This window comes from Procambarus clarkii, chromosome 35, assembly GCF_040958095.1.
Source record: "Procambarus clarkii isolate CNS0578487 chromosome 35, FALCON_Pclarkii_2.0, whole genome shotgun sequence".
Classification (NCBI taxonomy): Eukaryota; Metazoa; Arthropoda; class Malacostraca; order Decapoda; family Cambaridae; genus Procambarus; species Procambarus clarkii.
Window position 1 is genome coordinate 34,602,323 of NC_091184.1, and position 23,045 is coordinate 34,625,367.

The 23,045-nt window shown below is 41.8% G+C and overlaps 2 protein-coding genes across 8 annotated transcripts in view; one reads left to right on the forward strand and one right to left on the reverse strand.

Annotated features, from left to right (window-relative positions):
* The window catches only part of Rnb (R and B), a 35,184-nt gene extending 33,673 nt beyond the window's left edge, over positions 1-1,511 (reverse strand). For 4 of the 6 annotated variants that reach the window (XR_011230477.1, XR_011230476.1, XR_011230475.1 and 1 more), the window contains exon 1: positions 1,325-1,511. Coding sequence is in view for 1 of the 6 variants with exons in the window: in XM_045758994.2 (XP_045614950.2) it covers positions 1,325-1,492 (168 nt within the window). In the remaining 5 variants the exon portion in view is untranslated. Of the gene's footprint in view, positions 1-1,275 lie in introns of all 6 variants that reach the window. The other 2 variants (XR_011230478.1, XR_011230479.1) reach the window with 2 other exon arrangements.
* A 4,997-nt stretch (positions 1,512-6,508) lies between these two features.
* Positions 6,509-22,779, forward strand: LOC123768448 (26S proteasome non-ATPase regulatory subunit 5). Of its 2 annotated transcripts, none has more exons than XM_045758996.2 (8): positions 6,509-6,725; positions 7,411-7,555; positions 9,013-9,258; positions 15,354-15,606; positions 15,994-16,194; positions 17,718-17,827; positions 18,011-18,200; positions 19,789-22,779. In XM_045758996.2, exons 1-8 carry the CDS (start codon positions 6,544-6,546, stop codon positions 19,998-20,000), a joined length of 1,539 nt encoding a protein of 512 aa, XP_045614952.1. In that variant the 5' UTR covers positions 6,509-6,543; the 3' UTR covers positions 20,001-22,779. The 2 variants fall into 2 exon arrangements, with proteins under 2 accessions (XP_045614952.1, XP_069192403.1); XM_069336302.1 differs by having other exon boundaries at positions 6,716-6,803.
* The last annotated feature ends 266 nt before the right edge of the window (positions 22,780-23,045 follow it).

Consider the following 23,045-nt stretch of genomic DNA (forward strand, 5'->3'; position numbering starts at 1 on the left):
GGCAATTGTATTTGTGCTGCTTTTTCATCTATGTTTTCATTTCTTGTTTTCATTCTACTCATTATGCTCAATTAGTATTAAGCTTGTCATTTAGTTTATCATGCCCGAAATGCTTTGCGTAATAGTGGCTTTAGGCATTGTATGTACTAGCTATACCTATAAGTCAAACAATCCTTGTAAATATTTATTTATGTATGTACCTTACCTAAATAAAATTGTATTGTATTGTATTGTATTGTACATGCTTGAGAAGGTCTGTAGTTGGCCCAGGGAGCACCTCAGAAAAAAACTTAAAACATAAAAAAAATTTTAATCATAAAAGACTAAAATAATCTTCCTATCCCTACATAGAAAGTCCCTACATTTATTTATTTATTTATATATATACAAGAAGGTACATTGGGATTGTGAGGATACATAGCATAGTAATAAAATTCTTGTAAAGCCACTAGTACGCGCAGCGTTTCGGGCAGGTCCTTAATCTAAGAAACTTATAAGTTGGTAAATACTTGCAAAATTTATAAAAATGATAACAGTTACATAGCATGAAAAAAAATAAAAGATGAGAGAAAAATTGTAAGGTGTATTAAAGCACATAGGTAGCTCAGAATGATTGCAATGACAGCTTGAATGGTAGTTTAACAAAACTTAGAAGGCACAATACAGCATATGGCTAGCACATAAAAGGCGGGCCGAAAGAGCAAAAAAGCTCAACCCCCGTAAAAACACAACTAGTAAACACATAAAAGAAGACAGCAATAAACACAATGATAAAGTTGTTTGGATTAAGTACATAAAGATTGGGTAACACTAGATACAAAGCAAATTTAAAGCTCAGCGTAGGAAACTACGAAGATGAAATTAGATACTTTTTGGTTTTGTTTTTAAATGAGGCAAAAGTTTGACAGCTTTTCAATTCACTAGGGAGTGAGTTCCATAGACTAGGTCCCTCAATTTGCATCGAGTGTTTACACAGATTAAGTTTGACCCTGGGGATATCAAAGAGATATTTATTTCTTGTGTGGTGATAATGGGTCCTATTACATCTGTACATAGAACAACACGACACTACTAACGTCTCTTGACCAAACCACTCTGGGCAAATACGACTGCTACTGATACTTAACATAAGAAAGGAACTTACAGACCCCATAGCTGACGCCTGGACTAAGGTCCCATGCAAACCAAAATATGATTACCATTAAAAAAATATATTTTATCGGACAATGCTACCATCACCTTCAACAGTAAACACCCTGTACAGACTAAGCTTACATGCGTCGGTAATCAGCTGAGCGAGGTGGTACAGGTGGTGGCAGCTTACAGTAACTGGAGCTGTTGTGTTGTTGACGAAGAGAGACCCAGCAGCTGGTCTTGGCACCTCCACCGCCCTCCTCATCCAACACACTTCCTGTACATCGCCGCACTTTGAGATTTCCTCATATAAATGATCGTAATACCTGCTTAATATAATGGTCGATCTCGAGCCCATTGATGATGTGTATTGAATTTTCTAACCAGCTCATCACGATTGCAGCTTAGCTAAATGAATTTTGGGGTTCAGTTCCTGAGCCCATCATGTGCCTCTGTAACACTTTCCACTGCCGCCCACAAGATGGGCATGGGGTGCATAATAAATGAACTAAACTAACTACGGTGAAAAGGAAGAGTCAACAGCAACAAAACCAGGACTCAGGTTCATGTTGGGTAGGTTGTGTATCAGAGCCGATTTGACAAGACGACGTCTGTGTAGAGTAGAGGCAGGAAAGTACTTAATAATCTTTCATGCCTCTGTAGAGTAGAGGCAGGAAACATTATTTTGGAGGAAGACCAATCAGTAGGATGAATGGAATCCCTAACATGACAGTAGAGAGCATTATTTGTGTCTGCAGACTTTACACTTCGTATGTGTGCCTTAAAGTTTGTCATTAAGTGTACGGCCAGTTTCACCATATTGGAGAGGACGAGTATTGGAGAGAACAGGACAAACAGATGTTGAGTAGACACCAGCAAGCAGGAGGAGCAGTGTGAACTAGATTGCTACGAAGAGCGTTAGTTTGTCGAAAGGCGAGCTTATGTCAAGAGGACGAAAGGCATTAGTAAAAGTTGAAGGGAAGGCAGAGCAAGCACAGTGCTACTAGTGTTGAAAGCAGGTTTAGTAGTCAAGAAATTTTGTTTAAGAGCGTTTAACGTGAGAATAGGCACAGTTGATAAAGTGTAAAGGGGTAACTAAAGATTTTAAGATAAAGGAAATTTCAGAATCAAGAAACTGAGGGTCGCTGATGCGTAGAGCGTGGAGGAAGAGACACGAGGACACTTTTTTTAACAGAAGAAAGAAATGAAAAGAAGTGAATGTAGATGCCACTATGCATGGGTTTGCGGTAGACAGAGAAAGAGAACCTGGACACAGAGCTGCGAACGTCAAGAAAAGGAAGAAGGCAATTAGATGTCCATTCAACTTTGAAATGGATGGAAGGAGCCAGATTGTTAAGAAAGGAGAGGAAAGGCTGGAAAAAACTAAGGTCATGAGGCCATAAAGCAAAAATATCTTCAACATAGCGAAGCCAGAGAGACGGATAAGTATCAATAGAAGGAAGAAGAACAGTTTCGAAGTATTCCATGTAGAGATTGGAAATAACAGGGAACAGAGGGGAACCCATAGCGACACCGAAAGTTTGTGAGTAGTATTTACCGTTGAAAGAGAAAGAGTTAGAGTCAACACGACTCTAGTGTTGACTCTAATGAGTTCGAGGAAAATGTTAAGTGGGAAGAGAGGAAAGGAAGAAGGCCCTCAATGCAGTCGCCTGTCTAAGGAAAGAGAGAACTTCATCAAGGGGAAACATTCAGCCCCTGTCAGTTTGGCTTCCATTCCCAAAAGAGTACCGACGATACAATTATTAGTCTCCTTGATATAATCTATTCAGCCCTTGACAAAAATGAGTTTCCGATTGAACTCTTCATTGACCTGAGAAAGGCCTTTGATACTGTTAATCACAACTACCTCTTACTTAAACTTCATCATTATGGAATTTGAGGCCTTGCCCTGGACTATATCCAATCCTATCTTAGTGATAGACACCAATGTGTAGCCATCAATGATATAACCTCTCCCACTCTACCATTAACCAGGGCAGCATCTACCAGGTGCCACAGGGCAGCATCTTAGGTCCTCTCCTATTTCTTATATACATCAATGATCTGCCTAATGTCTCTAACATTCTTAAACCTTATTTTTATTTTATTTTTATTTATGCATATACAAGAATGTACATAAGGAATGTGAGGATACAATTATGGTAATTACAGTCTTGTAAAGCCACTAGCACGCGCAGCGTTTCGGGCAGGTCCTTAATCTAAGAAAATTTTAAGGAGGTAAATACTTGCAAAATTTATAGACAAAAAAATGATAACAGATTACATGGAATGAAAAAAAAAAAAAGATGAGAGAAAATTATAGGTACAGTATATTAAAGCACATAGGTAGCTATGATTGATTGCAATGACAGCTTAAAATGGTAGTTGACAACAAATTGGTAGGCACAATACAGCAGAAACAATATAAGATTGATTGCAATGACAGCTTGAATGGTAGTTGACAAAAATTGGTAGTCACAATACAGCATATGGCTAGCACATAAAAGAAGACAGCAATGAACACAATGATAAGGTTGTTTGATATTACATAAAAATTAGGAGATTTTTAGGAAAATTAGGAGACCTATATTGTTTGCTGATGATACTACTCTCATCTACTCAGACCCCAACCCACACACATTAAATAATGTTGTGAATAATGAATGAAAAAAGTCCACTTATGGATGTCAACCAACAAACTAACACTAAACATAAAAAAGACCTACTACATTTGGAAGCAAATCAATAAATGCAATTCAGCTTCAGATAGACAATGTTAACATCAGTAATAAAAATGATGGAAAGTTTCTTGGCCTATTCCTAGACTAGAGACTCAACTTCAGCACCCATATACAGCACATAACTAAGAAAGTCTCTAAAACAGTTGGCATACTTTCCAAAATCAGATATTATGTACCTAACTCTGCTCTCCTATCACTGTATTATGTACTAATCTATCCCTAACTAATTAAGATACCATTGATTAGTAAACAGAATCGACATCAAGACTAAGCATCGTACAGGAGGGCTGCAGGAGCAGTCTTTCTATGAAGTCCTGAGAGTGACGAAGGTGGGCAGGAGAAAAAGTGCCAAGGTTCAGGAAAAAGGAGAACCCGTAGTGTTGAACTGGAGAAAGTGAGATAAAGATGGAGAACTTGCTGTGCAAGTCTTTAAGAAACCTTAGCTGGTTCTTTCGACGTTTGGCCGCAAGAAGGGAAGACTCGAAGGCGGGAAAAGGCAGTTTGAAGGAAGGTAGAGCATCGAAGAAATTAAACAGAGTAAGAAACTTACGTGTGGCAGATGAAGAGTCAGAATGACCTGGCTGAAAAATGTTGAAATTGAAGAGACGACGATGAATTGAAGAGTTCTCTAGAAACTGAAGAGACGACGACGAATTGAAGAGTTCTCTAGAAACTGAGGAGACGACGACGAATTGAAGAGTTCTCTAGAAACTGAAGAGACGACGACGAATTGAAGTTCTCTAGAAACTGAAGAGACGACGACGTTTCGGTTCGTCCTGGACCATTATCAAGTCGATTGTGATTAAACTAATGAAGGAAGGGAAATAAATAGGCAAGATAGAGGTGAGGGGAAGGAGAAACCCTAGAGCAAGGCAAATAGGTACGGAAGGCAAGGTGTAATAAAGTAAATAAATACTCCAGAAGGAATAAATGTAACTGCAGAAGGCCCATTGGCCCATACGAGGCAGCTCTTATTTATAACCACCAAATCCAGTGGTGAAGGAAGTATTAATAGTTGCAGATGGTACCAATATATGATGATCATCATGATTATGTACATCCTCACATCGGGGACTCACGCAGGGTGCAGTCGCACCTCCACAGATCTCCAGTATCAGCTCTTGATACTGGTAATGGCTCAAAAGGGCCACCACTTACAGGCTATTCATGCCCGTGCCACCTCTTGGGTGGCTTCATCTTCATCTTAGGCTTAGGCTGCTATTAGGACAATATCCAATTCTGGCCCCAGACATCACTCGGTACCCCTACTTAAATCTCTGAATATGTTAGACATTAAGTCACTGCACATTCTCTCATGTGTATTATACATATATAAAACGCTAAACTATAATGCCAATCCTGATCTCAAAAGCTTCATAGAAGGTTGTATCAGAACCCATGAGCATCACACCAGAAATAAATACAGTTTTGATATTCCTAGAGTACGACTTAATCAAACTAGAAATGCTCTACAAATCAAGGGGCCCAGAATGTGGAATGACCTTCCCAACCATGTTAAAGACTGTACCTCTCTCAACCAGTTTAAGTTAAAAGCGAAGCTATACCTAATAAATTCCCTGTAACCTACCTTACCCTTCTATTGTCAACCAATGTCTGTTTTTTTTCTTTAAAGAGCGCTGTTTGTCGACATAATTGTATTTGTGCTGCTTTTTCATCTATGTTTTCATTTCTTGTTTTCATTCTACTCATTATGCTCAATTAGTATTAAGCTTGTCATTTAAGTTTATCATGCCCGAAACGCTTTGCGTAATAGTGGCTTTAGGCATTGTATGTACTAGCTATACCTATAAGTTAAACAATCCTTGTAAATATTTATTGTATGTATGTACCTTACCTAAATAAAATTGTATTGTATTGTATTGTATCTTAACACATTCACAAAGGAGAAATCTCCCGTCATGCAGGGTGCATTCGCACCTCCACAGATCTCCAGTATCAGCTCTTGATACTGGTAATGGCTCAAAAGGGCCACCACTTACGGGCTATTCATGCCCGTGCCACCTTTTGGGTGGCTTCATCTTCATCTTAACACATTCACAAAGGAGACATCTCCCGTCATGCAGGGTGCATTCGCACCTCCACAGATCTCCAGTATCAGCTCTTGATACTGGTAATGGCTCAAAAGGGCCACCACTTACGGGCTATTCAGGCCCGTGCCACCTTTTGGGTGGCGCAATCTTCATCAATCATCTATGTACATCAGTCATCATCATCATCATCATCATTCATGAGTATTAGTAACTTTGCAAGAAAGTAAGAACACCAATATTATGTACTCTCACAACGCAATGTACCTTCTTATATTATAAAATAAGTAAATAAATAAATAAATAAATGCACAAATAAAGTCATTTGTTATATTTATTATTTTACTTCATCATAACAGTGAAGTTAAGAATCAGTGTTGGATGCCTCGTGAAGCTCAATGTTTACGTCCCCGGGCGTGCTGGGGCTAATACTGCCGAACAATTGTTACCTGTCATTTGGAGCACATTTAAAGAAAACAAATTAATATAATTATTTTGTTAAGTTTAAAATAATATTTATTTTCAATCTGATACAATATTTTTGCCTCAAATAAGCAAAGCTTAGCCAAAGAAAAAGAAAATTTTAAGAGTCGTCACTATTAGTCGTCGCAACTACAAAGATGGCAGGCAGCATGAACGAAGTCATCCGGTTGTTAAGCGAGTTAAACCTCTCCGATGACCCCAAAAAGCAATTGATAGACTTGAAGGCGACGCTCATGCCATTATCAGCCTCTCGGCTTCAGGGCGTACCTGAAAATTTGGAGCTAAATGCCCTCTTTGATAGCATCAACAGCTCTGATGGGTGAGTCAGTCGGCCTAACCCAACTGCCAGTGTTATGTTAAATACAATTGTTGTGCCTCACTCAGAGAGTGTCACGAGGTAGAGTAATGCAGAAATATAGAGCAGAAGATGTGGTTTTGTTTGACTGCTCTTTACTGGTGTAGTGTAACTAATAGCTTAATAGCTGCCCGAAACGCTTTGCGTAATAGTGGCTTTAGGCATTGTATGTACTAGCTCTATCTATAAATCCATCAACTATTTGTATCTCACCTTGTATGCATGTACTTTACCTGAATAAAAATTTGTATTTGTAATTTGTATTTGTATAATTAATGTGTGATCAGTTTGGTCATAAAATAACATTTTATGTAATTTTGATTTTTATGGAATTTGATTTTGTTTTATATGTTAGTTTATATTTAAGTTGTATATAAGGGATAGGTTCTATTTATAATTCTTTATCAAGTTATAGATGAGGGAAAGAAAACCTACTTTTCAAGTTGCATACCTTTTCCAAAATACTGTAATTAACTTTCAACAAACATTATTATGTATTATGTTTTCTAATATAATACAAAATAATTGAGTATACAGCCATAGCAGGGGGGTAATCTTAGGGACACGTTTCAAACACTGGTACATTTTGTATGATTTATTTTGAAATTTAGTAATATCAGTTCATAATAAATAGTCTGGTAACTTACAGCGAGCAAGTTGAATTGGCTGTTGATGTGTTGGGGCGACTGTTGCCTCTTGTAAGAGCCCAAGAAGTTGTGGAACGGTTCAGTGCTGAGCTGTTGCGTGGTCTACACCACCCACATGAGAAAGTTCGCAACTTGGTACTCAAGCAAGTAGGTAAACTTTGATATTTTTATACATAGTCTTTGTGTATGTGTGTGTGTGTGTGTGTGTGTGTGTGTGTGTGTGTATATATATATATATATATATATATATATATATATATATATATATATATTATATATATATATATATATATTATATATATATATATATATATATATATATATATATATATATATATATTATATATATATATATTATATAATATATATAATATATTATATTTATTTATATATTTGCTTATGAACACAGGACAAACCTATTTTTGTTGGTTCTGTTTTATACCTCAAATTCTATGATTTCTTTATGTGTTGAATCCAGATACTTACTGTATTTTCCATAGAGTACAGTTGCCAGTTACTGCACAACTTTATTGTAAAATGTGGCTGTTATCATTTGCTGATCATCTAGTGAGAGGGGGGGGGGGTAAACTGGTGGCCTTAAGGCTGTATTGTGGCATTCTGCAATTTTCTCAAAGAAGTTCAAATTTTTTATAAATATACATCTTTTTCCTTAAAGATACATTTTTATATCTTCTACAGTATATTATTTGTATTTTCACTTTCATGACTTCACTTTGAAGTTAGCTTTCCAATCTTGCCTCATTGATGTATCCAAGGTACCAAAAGTGCTGCAGATGTATCTAATTGCTCTCTCTGAAGATAATATTTTGAAGTCTGATACTAAGAAGGGTCCCATTGAAATGTGGGAAAAATTAAGAACAGCCTTATCTCTTGAAAAATTACAAAGTGCTTTCTTATTTCTCTACAACTTATCATTGCGAATCCTAACCCAAATTAAGACTTCCCTATGGTTCCAAATTATTGGTATGTATTTGGAGGACCAGCTTAATTTGCATACCTCCATGTTGGAACCAGATACAGTACAGCTTTTAAGTTGTGAAAATATAATTAATGTATACAAAAGATTTGCATTTTGCAGTACAGGCAGTCTCCCTAGATTGAATGAGCTACGCTCTGAGAATGTGTTCGTAAAACATTTGTTTGAAATGTGAAACAAGATTTTCCATAAGCACAATGCTATAAATACTATAGAGGGTCCCAGTAGTACAGTCGGGTTCATTCTTGACTCTCAATCGAGAATTCTGGCTTTGAATCCCGGGCAGGACAGAAATGGTTGGGTACATTTCCTATCACCACCTGCTCCTCTCCACCTAGCAGTAAATAGGTACCCAGGAGTTAGCTTGTGGGTTTTGCATCCTGGGGAGGGTCAGTATTTCACCCCTGGGAAGAATGCCTCAATATAAGCCTAACATATATGAATAAACAGGCTACCTATCTCCTGACACAATGAATTATTAATTATTAAATGCATTAGAAATGGCATTACATATAAATACTTTTCCATTTTTTCCATGTAATTTTGCAATGTACATAGCTATATTGTGCATGTAAACTTTTTCTATATTAACTGCTTTATATTCCAGGTGTTGCTATGCACAGAAAAAGATGAAGCAGGAATTGTTTCGGTAATAACTAATCGAGGTCTGCTGTTAGCAGTTGTCGGTTGCCTTGGAGACAAAACTCTGGGAGTAGTCAAAGTTTCCACAAATATTTTAGTTAAAATCTGCACTCAAAATGCAGGGCTAAATTCTGTATTTTCCAATGAATCAGTTACTGTCATGCAGGATGTGATGGCAATATCGGACTCCTGCAGGTTTGCTGTTTATGAGGTGAGCATCCTTTATTGAGAGCTAGTACCAGTTGTGTTGTGTTTAATGTGTTTAATAATGATAATTTGCATAATTTGAGGTTGTGATGGCTTGGTGGTTTATACTGATTATTGTATCATTTTGAGTGTTAGTATTTTTTTGTTTTTTCTACCTTATAAAATTGCACATTTTGTTGATTGGTAAACACATACAGCATTGCTGGACTGCTTTCGCTCAGTATTTTTAGATTTACATGAAAGTTTGGTAGTTTTTCTGGGGGGAGCCCCGTCGGCTCCCCGGAGCTTTACCGGCTGATATGCTAATGTCAGACTTTGGCATCAGTCATGTGTATGGAGTTCTAGGGCCTACCGGGGACCACGAGCCAGAACCTGGCCCCCTCAGAGAGGCAAGGGGAGCAATGGCCTATAGAAACCCCCGTGTGGTTGGAAGCATTCTATGTCTGCCATCGACCGGGTCAAGCATCCAGAAAGGTAAGCATTCCAAAACAAACCCCTATTCTGGTGAAAATTGCTACCTAAGCCGAACTAGTGAATAGAACTCTTCAACAGAAAACACGGAAACTAGTATGACGTCATACGTCACCGCGCCGCTGTCTGCGCAGCTCCCCCCTCCCCGGGAGGGGGAAGGGGGAGCCCCAGACCTCCCACGCCGGCTATCCACCCATCAGTTCTTCGGCTGATGCTATAGGCAATGGTTATGTGCTCCGGCTCCAGTGGTTGTTTCAGCACTGTACCTAGAGTGTGGTGTCTGTTTTCTAGGTGGTGCGTGAGCCGGGTGTGATTCTTCAGTACTCGGGCTGCATGCGCCTAGGGTTCCCTTCCCTAGGTGCCCTGTAAGTACTGCCCTTGGGGCTTGGGGCCACCTTCCACAAGTTCCTTGGGTCCTGCCCCTGCTTGGCCGTTTACCGCTTGGTTTTCGGCCGCTCTTTGTGTGCTCGGGTGTTCTGTCTCCCTTGTTCGCCTTAGAGTAAGGGGCAGTGTTTGCACTGGTGGGGCGCGGGGTACTGTGCAGCTTGTCTTTACCAATCATAGCGGCCGGCTCTGTTCCGCTTGGGTACGCTGTCCTCTTGCGGGGTTTTCTTTTTCTTTTGTTTATATACCTGGTGGGGGGGTCTGCCTTCGTTCTTGCCCCTTGTGTCCCTTGTGTTCTGAGTATTTCTGGTGGTACCCCCTGCTAGGTCCCCGTGAGTGTACACGTCCCGGGGGTTCAGCTCTTAGAAAGTTGTTTGGTAGCTTGGGTGCCGGTTAGCAGTACCCTGCCTGGGATTACCTGAGCGCGAGTCCTCTTAAAGTAAACGCTCGGGACCCTGGGAAACCCCTGGGGGCGCGCGGGTCCGATGGATGTGACCCCAGAGCCCCCCCCTCGCTTCCAGCGAGTTTGAGGGTTGCTCTCACCTTTTGTCTCTGGGTGACTCTCTGTTTTGCCTCCGTCTGCTGCCTGTGGGGTCGGTGACACCTTCGACCCGGTGTCCTGCGAGTTTGGTTGCTCGTTGTGGCTCGGTTACCCAGTTGTGCTAACAAAGCGGGTGCGGGCAGCAGGGGCGTTGCACTTGAGCCTTGGTGGTGGCAACGTTCTCGTGGTTTCCTCCCCGGGAGCCCCGGGGCTGCCCCGTTGTATTTAGTTTTTCCCCTGGTTCACCCTTCCTGCCTGCATCCGGTTCCTTACCGTCTGTAGGTTCAGGGCGGGGTGTTTGGTGGTGTTGAGACTCGGGCAGTCTCGGGGAATTCCCCTTCCGGGGTAGTGACGGGGGCATTTGGGCCTGTTCCTCCAGCCGTGTTGTATGAGTCTGCCAGTGGGCTCCCTTCCTTAGTGTTTTCACGGCTGCCCCGGTTTTCTGGTACGGCCGGGGCTTTGGGGGAACGGCTCGGCCCCGGGGCCTGTCGTGTAGGTTCCCGGGGCTGGGGAGGGGCTGACTTGGGGGGCCTTGGCCCCGTTAGACCCCGTGGGGGGTTTTATCCCCCTCTAGGCGGGGCTTGTGGTTACGCGGAGTGGGGTTTTTCCTCCCCACTCGCCGTACGTGCTGTTGGACGTCGGCCCCTCCCCGGGCTCGGTTCCTTGGCCTTTGAGTCGGTTGGTTCCGTCCTGTGGGTGGATGTTTCCTCCCCCGCTTTTTGGGACGGTGTTTTTGTCATGTTTCCCCGTTCGATGGGGTTCTGCGTGACTTTTGATCTCGGGTGCGCCTGCGCCTTCGTGTGCCTTCGGGACTAGTGTTGGCTTCTGTGTTCTCGAGGGTACGGGAAGGTTTTTCGCTACTTCCCGCATTATTGGAACGTCTGTCGGCTCCTAGTACTTGTCGCCCTGTTGGGCTACTTGTCGCCCTGTTGGGCTACTTGTCGCCCTGTTGGGCTACTTGTCGCCCTGTTGGGCTACTTGTCGCCCGTTTGGGCTACTTGTCGCCCGTTTGGGTTCCCTTTTTTTTGGGCTCTTTGCTTCTTTGGCCGGTTTTCTTGTTCCTGCTTCCTCTTTTGGCTCTTTTTCTCGTGCAATAGTCCTGGCTGGCGCCTTCCCGCAGGGAGGGTGTGCGGTTCGGCCAGCGTGTTATGCGCATGCGCCGTGGAGTTTGTTTTGGTCTGGGCGATGGTTCAGTGCTGGGGTTTTGCGCCCTTTTTTGCTACAGTGCTTCGCCTCTCGTTCTTCTCCCTGGCTGCGGTATGTGCCCCTTTGCGCCAGGGGTGTCCTGGTTCCCAGTTGTGGGGAGGACACCGCGGTTTTCTGTGTCATGGGTGTGGACCGCCTCCTTCGCCTCTCCCTGTTCTCCTGCGGGTCCGGCTCTGGCGTCTTCACCTGGCGGTGCTCCCAAGTTCTTCTGGGCACGGTTGAGTCGTGTCAAGTTCGAGCCACCATTCGCCAGGTGAGTTTCTGCGGTCTGGCGTCTTTTGGCCGGGCGCTGGATGCGGCGGTGTTCATATACCTGTCTTTATTTAGGTATAATTTTGTACGACTGAGACCGTTCGCACACCAGTGACTGTCCCTTTATCACCCCTTCCTGTCCCCCTCCTGTGCATGTCCAACCCATGCTACAGTCGTTCAGGGGACCCTCCTTTTTTAATGTTGTGAGGTGTGGGGGTTGTAGGGTTGGTTCTGTACTCACCTGGTGAGGCTCCTGGCTGTGCTTGCAGGATTTGAGCTCTGGCTCTTGGGTCCCGCCTATCTGGTAGAACTTGCGGGATAGTACCAGTGGAGTGCAGTGGTGCTATTGGCACTTTTGGGGAACACTGTATTACCATCAGTGGTCTGTGCTTGTTACACGACCTACTTGCGAGCATAAGCCTTCTTGCTGGTTCGTCCGTGGACTTCCAGGGCGCACTGGCCTGTTTTCGTATGGCAGTTCCGGCCCGTCCTGGTTGTGGGGGTATGTGGGCCGGTGGACTGCTCCTAGCAGCTGCCTGGTGGGCCATCCTCTGGCCGGTCTGGCCTGACCTTGGGCCGGGCTTGAGGTGTAAAAGAGCTCCCAGTACCTCATCCAGCAGGTATCGAGCGGGGTTTCTCCGCCGTCGGTCGCCTGGTGCAGGTTTCTGGGCCTGCAGGGTTTTGTCGTGTCTCCGTTGGCCCTGTCTGGGGTCTGCCTGCTCCGTTCTCTGCCTTTGCAGAGGGGAGTTGCTATTTACATGTTGCATGTTGCAGTGGTGCCTGTTGCTGCTGCTGCTGCACGTGAGCATTGGTACCGTGTTTCACGGTGGCGTGTCCTTGTTCCTGTGTCCGGTTGTGGAGTGGCGCTTTGCTGCCGTTTTGTGCCTGGGGATTGCGTGGGGTTTTTGTCCCTGCCTGATTGTCCACCCCTGGTTGTTCTCCTGGTTTTTTTTTTTTTTTGTGCTTCTGCTCTTTCTTCCTGCCTCTTCTGCAGCAGGAATGTTCTGCGTGTGTTCTTAGGCGTTGGTCAGCCTGTGTCCTGTGATGTGCTTCTTTGTTTCGGTCTGTTGCAGTTGTTCGGGCCCCTTGGTTCGGGTCCTGTTCTGGCGGCGACCCTTCCGCCTTCTTTGGTTTTCCTAGCTTGCCCTGCCGGTTGTTGTTGTTGTTTTCTTTTTTTTTTTTGGGGGGGTTCTTGCGATGTCTCGCGTCGGACCCGTCGTTTCTGAACTCCTGGCGGGCTTGCATGCTTCGGAGTTTTTCTGTTCGGCAGACGTTCCATCTCCTTGTGCCGCCTGGGTTTCGGTGGTCGCGCCCGAGATCTTCTCGCGGCTCCGCCTTTTTCCTGGGCTCGGGGGGGGCCTTGTCGGGGCTGCTTATGTTCTGCCTCGTGGTCTCGCCTCCGGTTGGTGGTCGGGTGGCTTCGTGGTAGGTGTCCCACCTGCGTGCTTCTTGGCGGCAGTATGGGGTATTTTGGCGGTCCTTCCTTTTCCTGTCCCTTCTTCGGTGGGTCCTTCTTGTTGGCTTGGTTTACTCTCGGCTTGGTTTTCTAGTGGGGGTTGGGGGCCGTCGTCTTGCCACATACTGTCGCCTCTTTTCGTGCGGCGCAGGCGGAGCCGCTTCAGCTTGCTTTCGGTCTTGGTGTTGCTTCTGCACCGTTAGTCAGCTGTCTTGTGCGTCATTTCACCTCCGGCCTGTTCGTGCGCCGCTTGCACCATCCTGGTCTCTGGTCAGCGTGCTCTGTCTTCTCCTCGGTTGGTAGTGCCCCTTCGGTTCCGGTGTGTTTTTTCGTCGGCTCTTTCCTTTGGGCCTTTGCCTCTGGGGGTCGGTTCGCTGTGTTTTCTTGCTCCTTCGGTTTTAGCGTTTTGGTTGTTTGATGGCAGCAGTCTCCATCTTTTCTGGCGCGGGGTGGGGCTGCTGCATTCTGGAGGGGTCCAGGGTTTGTTGGTGCTTTGTTGGTCGGGCCGGGGGTGTGTCGTTTTTGTGTTCAGTGGCGGCCCTCTGCTGTTGTTTGCGTGCCACGGCGTTTGGGTCCGGAGTGCGTTTTGCGTTGATCCGGTTCTGTTCTTCCCGGTTCGCGGGTGATGGTGTCCCGGGTGGTCAGCCGTGTTCTTGTGGCTAAGCTGCCTGTGTTCTTCCCTTATGCCTGTGGCGTTCGTGGCTTCGCTGCTCTCGCTGCCGTCTGGGCGACGTGGCCTTGCAGTCTTTCGGGCATGGATTTTTGGTGTTCGTGCAGGGGCCTTGCTGCTCGTGGTTCTCGTGTTGTTCCCGGGATTTTCGGGGCTGTGGCGCCTTGGGTTGGCGTTTGCTGCCGGTTGTCTCGCCTCCTTGGGGGGTGCGTGGTGTCCGCCTCCCGGTTTTGTCCCTTTGACCTTCCTCTGTGGGTAGTTAGCTCCGGGGAGCCGACGGGGCTCCCCCCAGAAAACCAGCGTTGAATGTAATGAAACGCCATTTTCTGGGTGAGACCCGGAGGCTCCCCGGCAACCCTCCCTCCCTCCGGTCGGCGTTTTTCGCGTGTTTTGACATCCAGCCTCAGAACTGATGGGTGGATAGCCGGCGTGGGAGGTCTGGGGCTCCCCCTTCCCCCTCCCGGGGAGGGGGGAGCTGCGCAGACAGCGGCGCGGTGACGTATGACGTCATACTAGTTTCCGTGTTTTCTGTTGAAGAGTTCTATTCACTAGTTCGGCTTAGGTAGCAATTTTCACCAGAATAGGGGTTTGTTTTGGAATGCTTACCTTTCTGGATGCTTGACCCGGTCGATGGCAGACATAGAATGCTTCCAACCACACGGGGGTTTCTATAGGCCATTGCTCCCCTTGCCTCTCTGAGGGGGCCAGGTTCTGGCTCGTGGTCCCCGGTAGGCCCTAGAACTCCATACACATGACTGATGCCAAAGTCTGACATTAGCATATCAGCCGGTAAAGCTCCGGGGAGCCTCCGGGTCTCACCCAGAAAATGGCGTTTCATTACATTCAACGCTGGTTTTTTACAACCAACCTAGCAGATATGTTTGTTTCGAGTACAGTACTTAATAGATTTCATTATGCTCTTAGACATAAAATTTTAGCTCTCGTGTAGTTAAATAGATGAATATAAATAAATAAAAATCCAAAATTATTGTATTTTTATATATAATTTATTAGTAGGAATATGTTTATGATGTTTTATATGAATAATAAAATCATTCTTTATTGTTAGGATGACTTTAGGGAAGCTATCTTCTACTAATCAAGTTTATGTCCTATAAGTTTGTGGTACAAGTGTGTCTCCTGGGTGACATGTCACTGGGTGTGGTGTCTAACTCTGGACTGCTGGATCGCCTAACCGAAGAAGTCACAACTGGTGATGTCCTTACGCAACTGAATGCTCTCGAGTTGCTGACCCCACTAGCTCTGAACTCTAGCGGGATGGCTCTCTTGGATCAAGGGGGCGTAATTGCAAAGCTTCAGTACCTTCTTTCTCTTGCCGAGAGGGACCCCATGGCTGCACTTCTTATGCCAGGTTTGTTACTGGAGCTCAACATTGTTTGATGTGGGTCATGTTATGTCAAAATTTTGTGCGTAACATAAAAAAAAAACTGTCAATGTATCTTTTATTGTATTCTGCAGTATGATTTTTCATAGAATACTGACCAGTCACTTCTTTGTGGAACACTTAGTGTTTGTATCATGTCATCATCTTGCACACAAGCTATTGCATCTCTTGTGTTTTACAGTATGTTTCACTGTGTTTAAAATTTCTAGCAAGTTTTAGTCATGACATTTGTATTTTATATTGAATATCCTGTTTTAGTCTATGTTGAACTTCTGTTTTAGTAGCCATAATTTCTTTTATGTTTTATACTGTAATTTTATTAAAAAAACAGTACTGTATTGCATTTACTCTCAGGATTGATCAAATTCTTTGGAAATGTGGGCCATTCTCGACCACGACAGATGATAGAGGAATACAGTTCTGTGGTTGTAATGGTCCTTCGTCTGGCATCAGGGTCCCTAGATTTTGGCGACTCAACACTGCAGATGGTAGCCATTCAAACAGTGGCACACATTGGAAGTTCTCCCGAGGGCAAATTTGCACTGGCTAAGTTCAGTAAGTCACTAGTGCAATATTTGTATATACAGTATAACTACACCACTTTTTATTCCATCATAAAATCACATGCTTTTAACCTGTTGGTTGGTATAATGGGCCTGGAGGGCATAAATACACATTTGTCTGGTGTTCTGAACTTGTTCCCTTTTTCTTTCAAGTAATTGATAAATTTATTATTTACAAATATTACTTTTCTGGGCAGCCCCCCTTCAGTAGCTCTCCTAGCTTTTGCTCTGTCAGTCATCAGATTTTCACATTGTCAGATACCCATGGGAAAAGAGCCTTTGTAATCTCTTGCACTCTCTCTGAGGCAAGAGAAGCAAGGGGATCAGAGATTGACCCAAGACTGATAGAACCACCTAGAGAGTCAGGGTAAAACAGAACAAGACATGTCTTAATATGCAAAGAAAGGTAAGAAACAAGGCAAATGATAGTTGTCAGCCTTAGCTTCAACTCTCCTAACTGCTACTAAATGGCGACACAGATTTTTGATTGTTGCCGCCGAAGGCGGCTAGTTTATTGTGCACCCCGACACAGGTCACTTGGGGTCCTGGGGCCAGATTCATGAAGCAGTTACTCAAGCACATACAAACCTGTACATCTTTTCTCAATTTTTGGCAGCTTTGCAATTATTAAATAGTTAATGAGCTTCAAAGCACCAGGAGGCTGTTTATAACAATAACGACAGTTGGGAAGTTTTCATGCTTGTAAACTGTTTAATAAATGTAACCAAAGCCATCAAAGATTGAGGAAAGATGTACACATTTGCAAGTACTTGCGTAACTGCTTCGTGAATCTGGCCCCTGGTCTGCCACAGTCCTAACTAGTGTGTCTGGTATTGATTGAATTGCATTACACCTGTAGGAACCATTCTCTGCTACTTTCAGCTAAGTGATGTTGGTGTTCTTGGGATTATTCATTGCTCATGGGTCAATGCTTTGTGTATCGATTCTTGTTTATGAAATTTATTAGACAACTCTTTATTTTAGGAAAAGTTAACACACTTGCCTATTACAAATCTTTTTGTATAAGCAAATATTTTATTACTTCTCTCTGTATCTGAGTAGTGCTTGAGTAAATTTGAACACTTTACACATTCATACACACTGTAGCAATATTGTGGGAGGATGCTATCAACTTCAGTGTGTTATGTCTGGAGCATTGGGCTCTATTTCTGTACCTGTATGTTACATCTATACAATAGGCCAGTTTCCAGAAACTAGTATAGACTGTTTGCCTTGTTTCTTGACTCTTTCTTATTAAGAGCAGTAGTTTGTTTTGCTTTGCTGATAATTTTTGAAAGGTTTTCTTGGTTTTGTGTTAATTTCTGATTTGTAGGTTGCTCACACTTCTGAAAGTGAACCAGATTCTGCTCCTGGTGTCTGGTAGATTGTGCCAGAACTTTGTGGGACTAATACAATTGAAAATCTCTGCAAAGTACCAGAGCCTTAAGCAACAGGAGCTATCAAGAAACTACAAATAACGTATCATTTCATTAACCGCGATGCATTTTTTCTCAGAGACAGAAATAGAGGAAGTCTTGGATGTTTTAGGCTCAAAGATGCGAGTGGCTCCCACTGAGCAGCGTGTATGTGCCCTAGAGGCTCTTGTTCATCTCTTCACATTAGAGGTAAATTTTGTTTTCTATTTTACAATGTTGTGTGGATAGTGAGTGTTTGTCAAGGTTATTCTTTGATATATTTTTATTTAGCATAGAAAATCTTGTAAATGTGGTATGTTTAACAGATAATACATATTTCCAAAGGGACTTGAACGGCATCAGGAAATATGCATTTTGTTTATGTTCCTACAGGTAGAATACCAGACAGAAGATTTGACAGGCTTGTTGGAGATGTGGTGGGCAAGTGTTTGTGGGATGAACCTAGAGAAGTTAGTGGCTATTGCTCGTCAGCCATTCACAGATATACACTGTCCTGCCCTTGGACTAATAAATGCATTGGCCAACATGCCATGGGGTCAACGATTCATTTGTCGTGAGCCAGGTATGGAGAGTGTGAATGCTATGTTTGAGTCTACTGTATACTTTTATTTAGTTGTCAAAGTTAGTGTGTGTGTGTGTTGACTCTGGCCAGGTCTAGCCCAACATAACCTAATCTGGCCAGATTCGATCCAACCAAAAGATACATGCCTGATATGACTAACATTATCTGACCAGCTTCCACCTCACAAACTGCATAATGAGGGTGCTCTGCTAGCACAAGGGACAACTGAAAACACGTAGCATACCCGAGGAGGAAGAAGAACTTGAACCAGAAGTGTTATATATTCAGGAAAATGAACAGGGTCTAAAACCCTGAGGGACATACAGTAAAACTGAAGTCAACAGAATCAGGGAAGAACATTCTGAACCAAAGTGGAAACAGGCACATGTAAGCAGGAGGAGACACATAATGTAAATGGCAAACATGCCAGTCCTAAAAATAGCCAAAAGGTTAGCTGTGAAGGCCTCTCTGAGCCTTGACTAGTCGCCACTCACAGGCGAGCTGTTTCGGAGCCTTTTTTTGATGATTCAGTGTTGCTAATACATGCCCTTGAGGAAGTTTTAAGAATTTTGAATTTATAATTGTATAGTATTTTTGTGAAGGTACATCTCAGTATGCAGACGAGGAGTCACAATAACTTGGGTGAAGATACGATAACTAAACCACTCGTCAGAAAATGAAGAAGCAATGATGTTTTGGTCTGTCCTGGCAAATTATCAAGTCGGCACAGTAGTGGGTTAATCTGCGATCCCCATGTGCTCCCTGCCCCTTTAGGGTGCAGGACGATTTACAAGGACATGTCATCAGCTGGGTGAACTAGTCACTATGAGTCTGGCACCCCAGTGTTAAGTACATTGAGCTACTGGTGGGTATTTACCCAGTAAAAAGGCTCAACCAAATATTAAAAAAAAAGTCCTGTTTGCAGATTAAGATATCAAAATGTGCACAAAAGCATGTTCTATTCTGTGAAATAATACAAATATAATATTAAATATAAACAAAAATGTGATAGCACCAGCAATTTGTCTCAGAGGGGCCCCTTGTAACTCCCTGTGCTTATATACTGGTACAACCAAGTCTTGGCTCCACACACTGGGCCTCTCAAGACCCATCCGTCTTCTGCCAGGAACTAGAAACCGGAGAATCTGGTTCACTATTATGAGGTGAGGGGAGCCTGGAGAGTCAAACTCGTACAGGAGAAACTCTGCAACTCCTCAGAGTCAGTATCATTTGTGGGGTTGAGTGAAATGTAGCTAAATAACTGATTTCATCTTGAATATTTTTGTATTCCTTTTCAGTTGTCTTTGAGTGGTAATTGGTAATATTATTAAGCGAGTTACATAATATTGCAAACCTGCATGTATGCATAGTGTCTAAAACTCTTGCCTACAATATTATGTTTAATAGTCAAATTTCTAAGTATGTTGGCTTTTAAAGTGAAGTACAGTATATATATTGTTCCATCTGTCATATAGTGTTATATACACATTAAAATTATACTGGGCTGATTTATGATTGGTTATTCTCAACAGTATAATCTCATTCATTATTGTTGAGAAGGTTCTCATGGTTTTTCTTTTTCTTTCAGGGCTTATTGAATATATACTTGATCGAAAAACTGAATCTGAAAAGCCAGGTAAGGAGGCAAAGTGGACTATTGTAGAAACACTTGTCAAGTCTCCATCAGCAAGTAGCATCTTCACAGAATATCACATGGAGCAGTTAGAGAAGTTCTACCGCCAGGGTCCCTTCTTTGTAGAGGCTCAGGTGGAGGTGGCGCTAGAGGAAGGACAGAATTGAGAGGTGTTAAAACATTACGCATGTGTACTCGATCAGTGATGACATTGCAGGGAGGTATATATATATATATATATATATATATATATATATATATATATATATATATATATATATATATATATATATATATATATGTGTGTGTGTGTGTGTGTAAGTATGGATGTTATACTCTTGATGAGAGTTTTTTGGTAGCACTTTATTTAATGACATTACAATGCAGTAAAAGTATGCAAACTGTAATTGTATGTTTATATTATATTATGGCTATGAAATTATTTTACTGATGTTATAGAAGGCTAATCAAATACAAAAAAGGGTTTAAAAACCAAATAATTGTTTAAGTACTCCCTTTTTTTCCTCTGGTGTTTATTGGTATTTTTGATTTGCAATACTGTGTTACAAGTATAATATTTTCTTCCACCTCATGAAAGTGGGGAATGGGATTGCCAGTAATGTATGTAAACGTTTGAGATTTTTACCGCTTCATTAATGAGGCATGCACTTGTTGGTCACAAGCATTAATGAAGACTCCATTGATTTCAAGTTGTGTTAATTACATCTTCAGGTGTTGTGATTTGACATGTCGTTTCATTTTATAGCTGTTGTGCTTTGGCTAATATTTTATTGTTGTAGTTTTATGACACATTAAACTAGATATCGTCATAATTTGTATGTAAACTACAACTCGCAATAAACTGAATCACATTCAGCTTTGAAATGAAAGTCACGTGAGTCTGCTTGGTAGTGTCTGTCTTAATTCTGGATATTTTTCGAGTTGGAGAGTTGGACAAATTCATATGTATTAGTTATGTTAGTTTTTGTTAATCATTTTATGTAAAATAGGCTTTCCTAATAGTAGACCGTGTCTATTCATAAGCTTCACACTTGAAAAATTATAGTTGACACGTCTCTGTATATTATCCCTGATATACAGGGATGTCTTTCCCTGAGATTTTCACTCCCTTTTTGTTTATACACAAATTTTTACTAGTTTCCCATTGTTGGACAACAGTAAGCCTGTTGCCCAACTCTCGGGTATCTATTTGCTGCTGGGTGAGTTTGGGCAAAAGGAAAAGCTCCCAAACACTCAAACATTTGTCCTGTGACGGACCTGGGATCTTTCGGCTCTGTTTCTCTAAGAGCTGCTCGGGGAGGTCAGTACTAAGCCAATCATCACTTTTGCTGATTAATGTTCTTTTATGATGTTTTTCCATTTGATAATTTGTGAAGTTCCCTCTTTTTGTTGTTGTAATTGTACTGTATTTGGAGTGTATCATGAAACTAAGTCTTATTCTTACAATGGTCAAATATTTGAAGCATTAATAGTAAATATTGAAAATAGCCAGCATTCAACAATTAAATGTATGTTGTAGCATCATATTTACTTCATTTTAATCATATTATTATAAAGAAAATATAGATTGGGTAATGTTTAAGGAGTTGACATTATTAATACTGTACATCAGATGTGTTTGTTTTTATGAGAGCGTATCTGGACCCTAAACGGGTCCAAGTGCCTTCTGCAATTTCCTCCTGTGCTTGAATTGCCAAATGCAATTGTTTTGTGAACTATGTTTTGTTAGGCACACTACGATGTAAGACTTAATTAGCTGAGCTATTAAAGGGTTAAATGCATGCATAAAATTGGTAAATAGTGATTTTTTTACATCTACATCAAATTTGCCAGTGATAATTTATGTAAAAAAATGTGAAGTTTCCATTGACTTGCAGTTATTTTGAACTAAAATTTAGGTAGAATCCTTTATAGAAAAAAAAACTTACAAATTTCCTTAATTTTGTTAATAAACTGTTTTGGGATTATTCCAAAACCATTGTTTTGGGGAAAAGGATACCTGATACGGTATTTATTTCAAATACTTTGTAAATCATAAACAAGTAGTGTGACAAATGCTAGATTTTATAAGCTTAATATCAAAATTTATTCTTTCTACACATATAGGCACATTTACATATTCAGTATAGGCACCTGATCATGATAGGCACATTTACATATTCAGTATAGGCACCTGATCATGCATAAACACCTGCTTGCATGCACTCGCATGTTTATGTAGTAGCAATCACATGTGTTCAGATATGGAAAAGCAATTGAAAAGCTTTCTTCGTGTTTTCATAGTTTAATTTTGACTGGCAGTATGTTGTTAATATCCTTCAGGTATACTACCATATGCAGTATACCAAACTGATCACATGAGTATAATTCGGTACCTACGTGATGTACTTTTGATTTGTTTCGAGTTAGGCATTATGTTCATCTGTTGACAAAGGAATAAATCTCAGCCAATGGGTTAGATGGATGAATTCACTTGGCTAATTTGAATATTATATTTGTACTTTATGTAAAGTTAGCCAACTGAACCAAATATTTCCACTTAGAATACATAAGTATCTAGAGGAAATTATTTTAATTTGATCTGATTTAAGAGGAGAACAATTCCTTTTAGTTAATGAAATTTATAATTTAAGAGCAATTGTTGCACAAGTTTAATTTATTTGCTGTTTTGTGAATTGTTTTTTTTTCTTCATTAAAGGTGCTGCATATGCTTTGGGTTCACCAATTAAGCTGTTGGTTATCTTGTTTTACAAACGTTGTTTTTCCTGCTGGAATGTTTTGTCTGAAGTTAGTGTTCCCCAAACGGTGACTTTTTTTTTTTTTTGTACTGTACAGTATATATTTTGAGAGTGCTGTGATAATATATGAAATGGTGGGCATACATCATCACATAGTTTTGTAATAAAATCAGCAAATGATGATTAAGGGAGTTTTCTTTTTCTGTTCATATAATTTCCTTGTATTCAATCAAATTGCCATATGAGAGCTCCTGGGTTAAAACATCACTGCCAGAGAAAAATAAAATTATAAAACCCTGAGAAGAAGGGAAGTCACTGGCAGCCAGTTATACCATAGTCAAAGCTAATTTACTATACTAAATAATCATCCCTTTTTCCACTCTTGGCTAATGAAAAAGCAGAGAAGAAAAAAGACAATACAAGACAAGTAAATACCTGTTCTCTCACTACTGT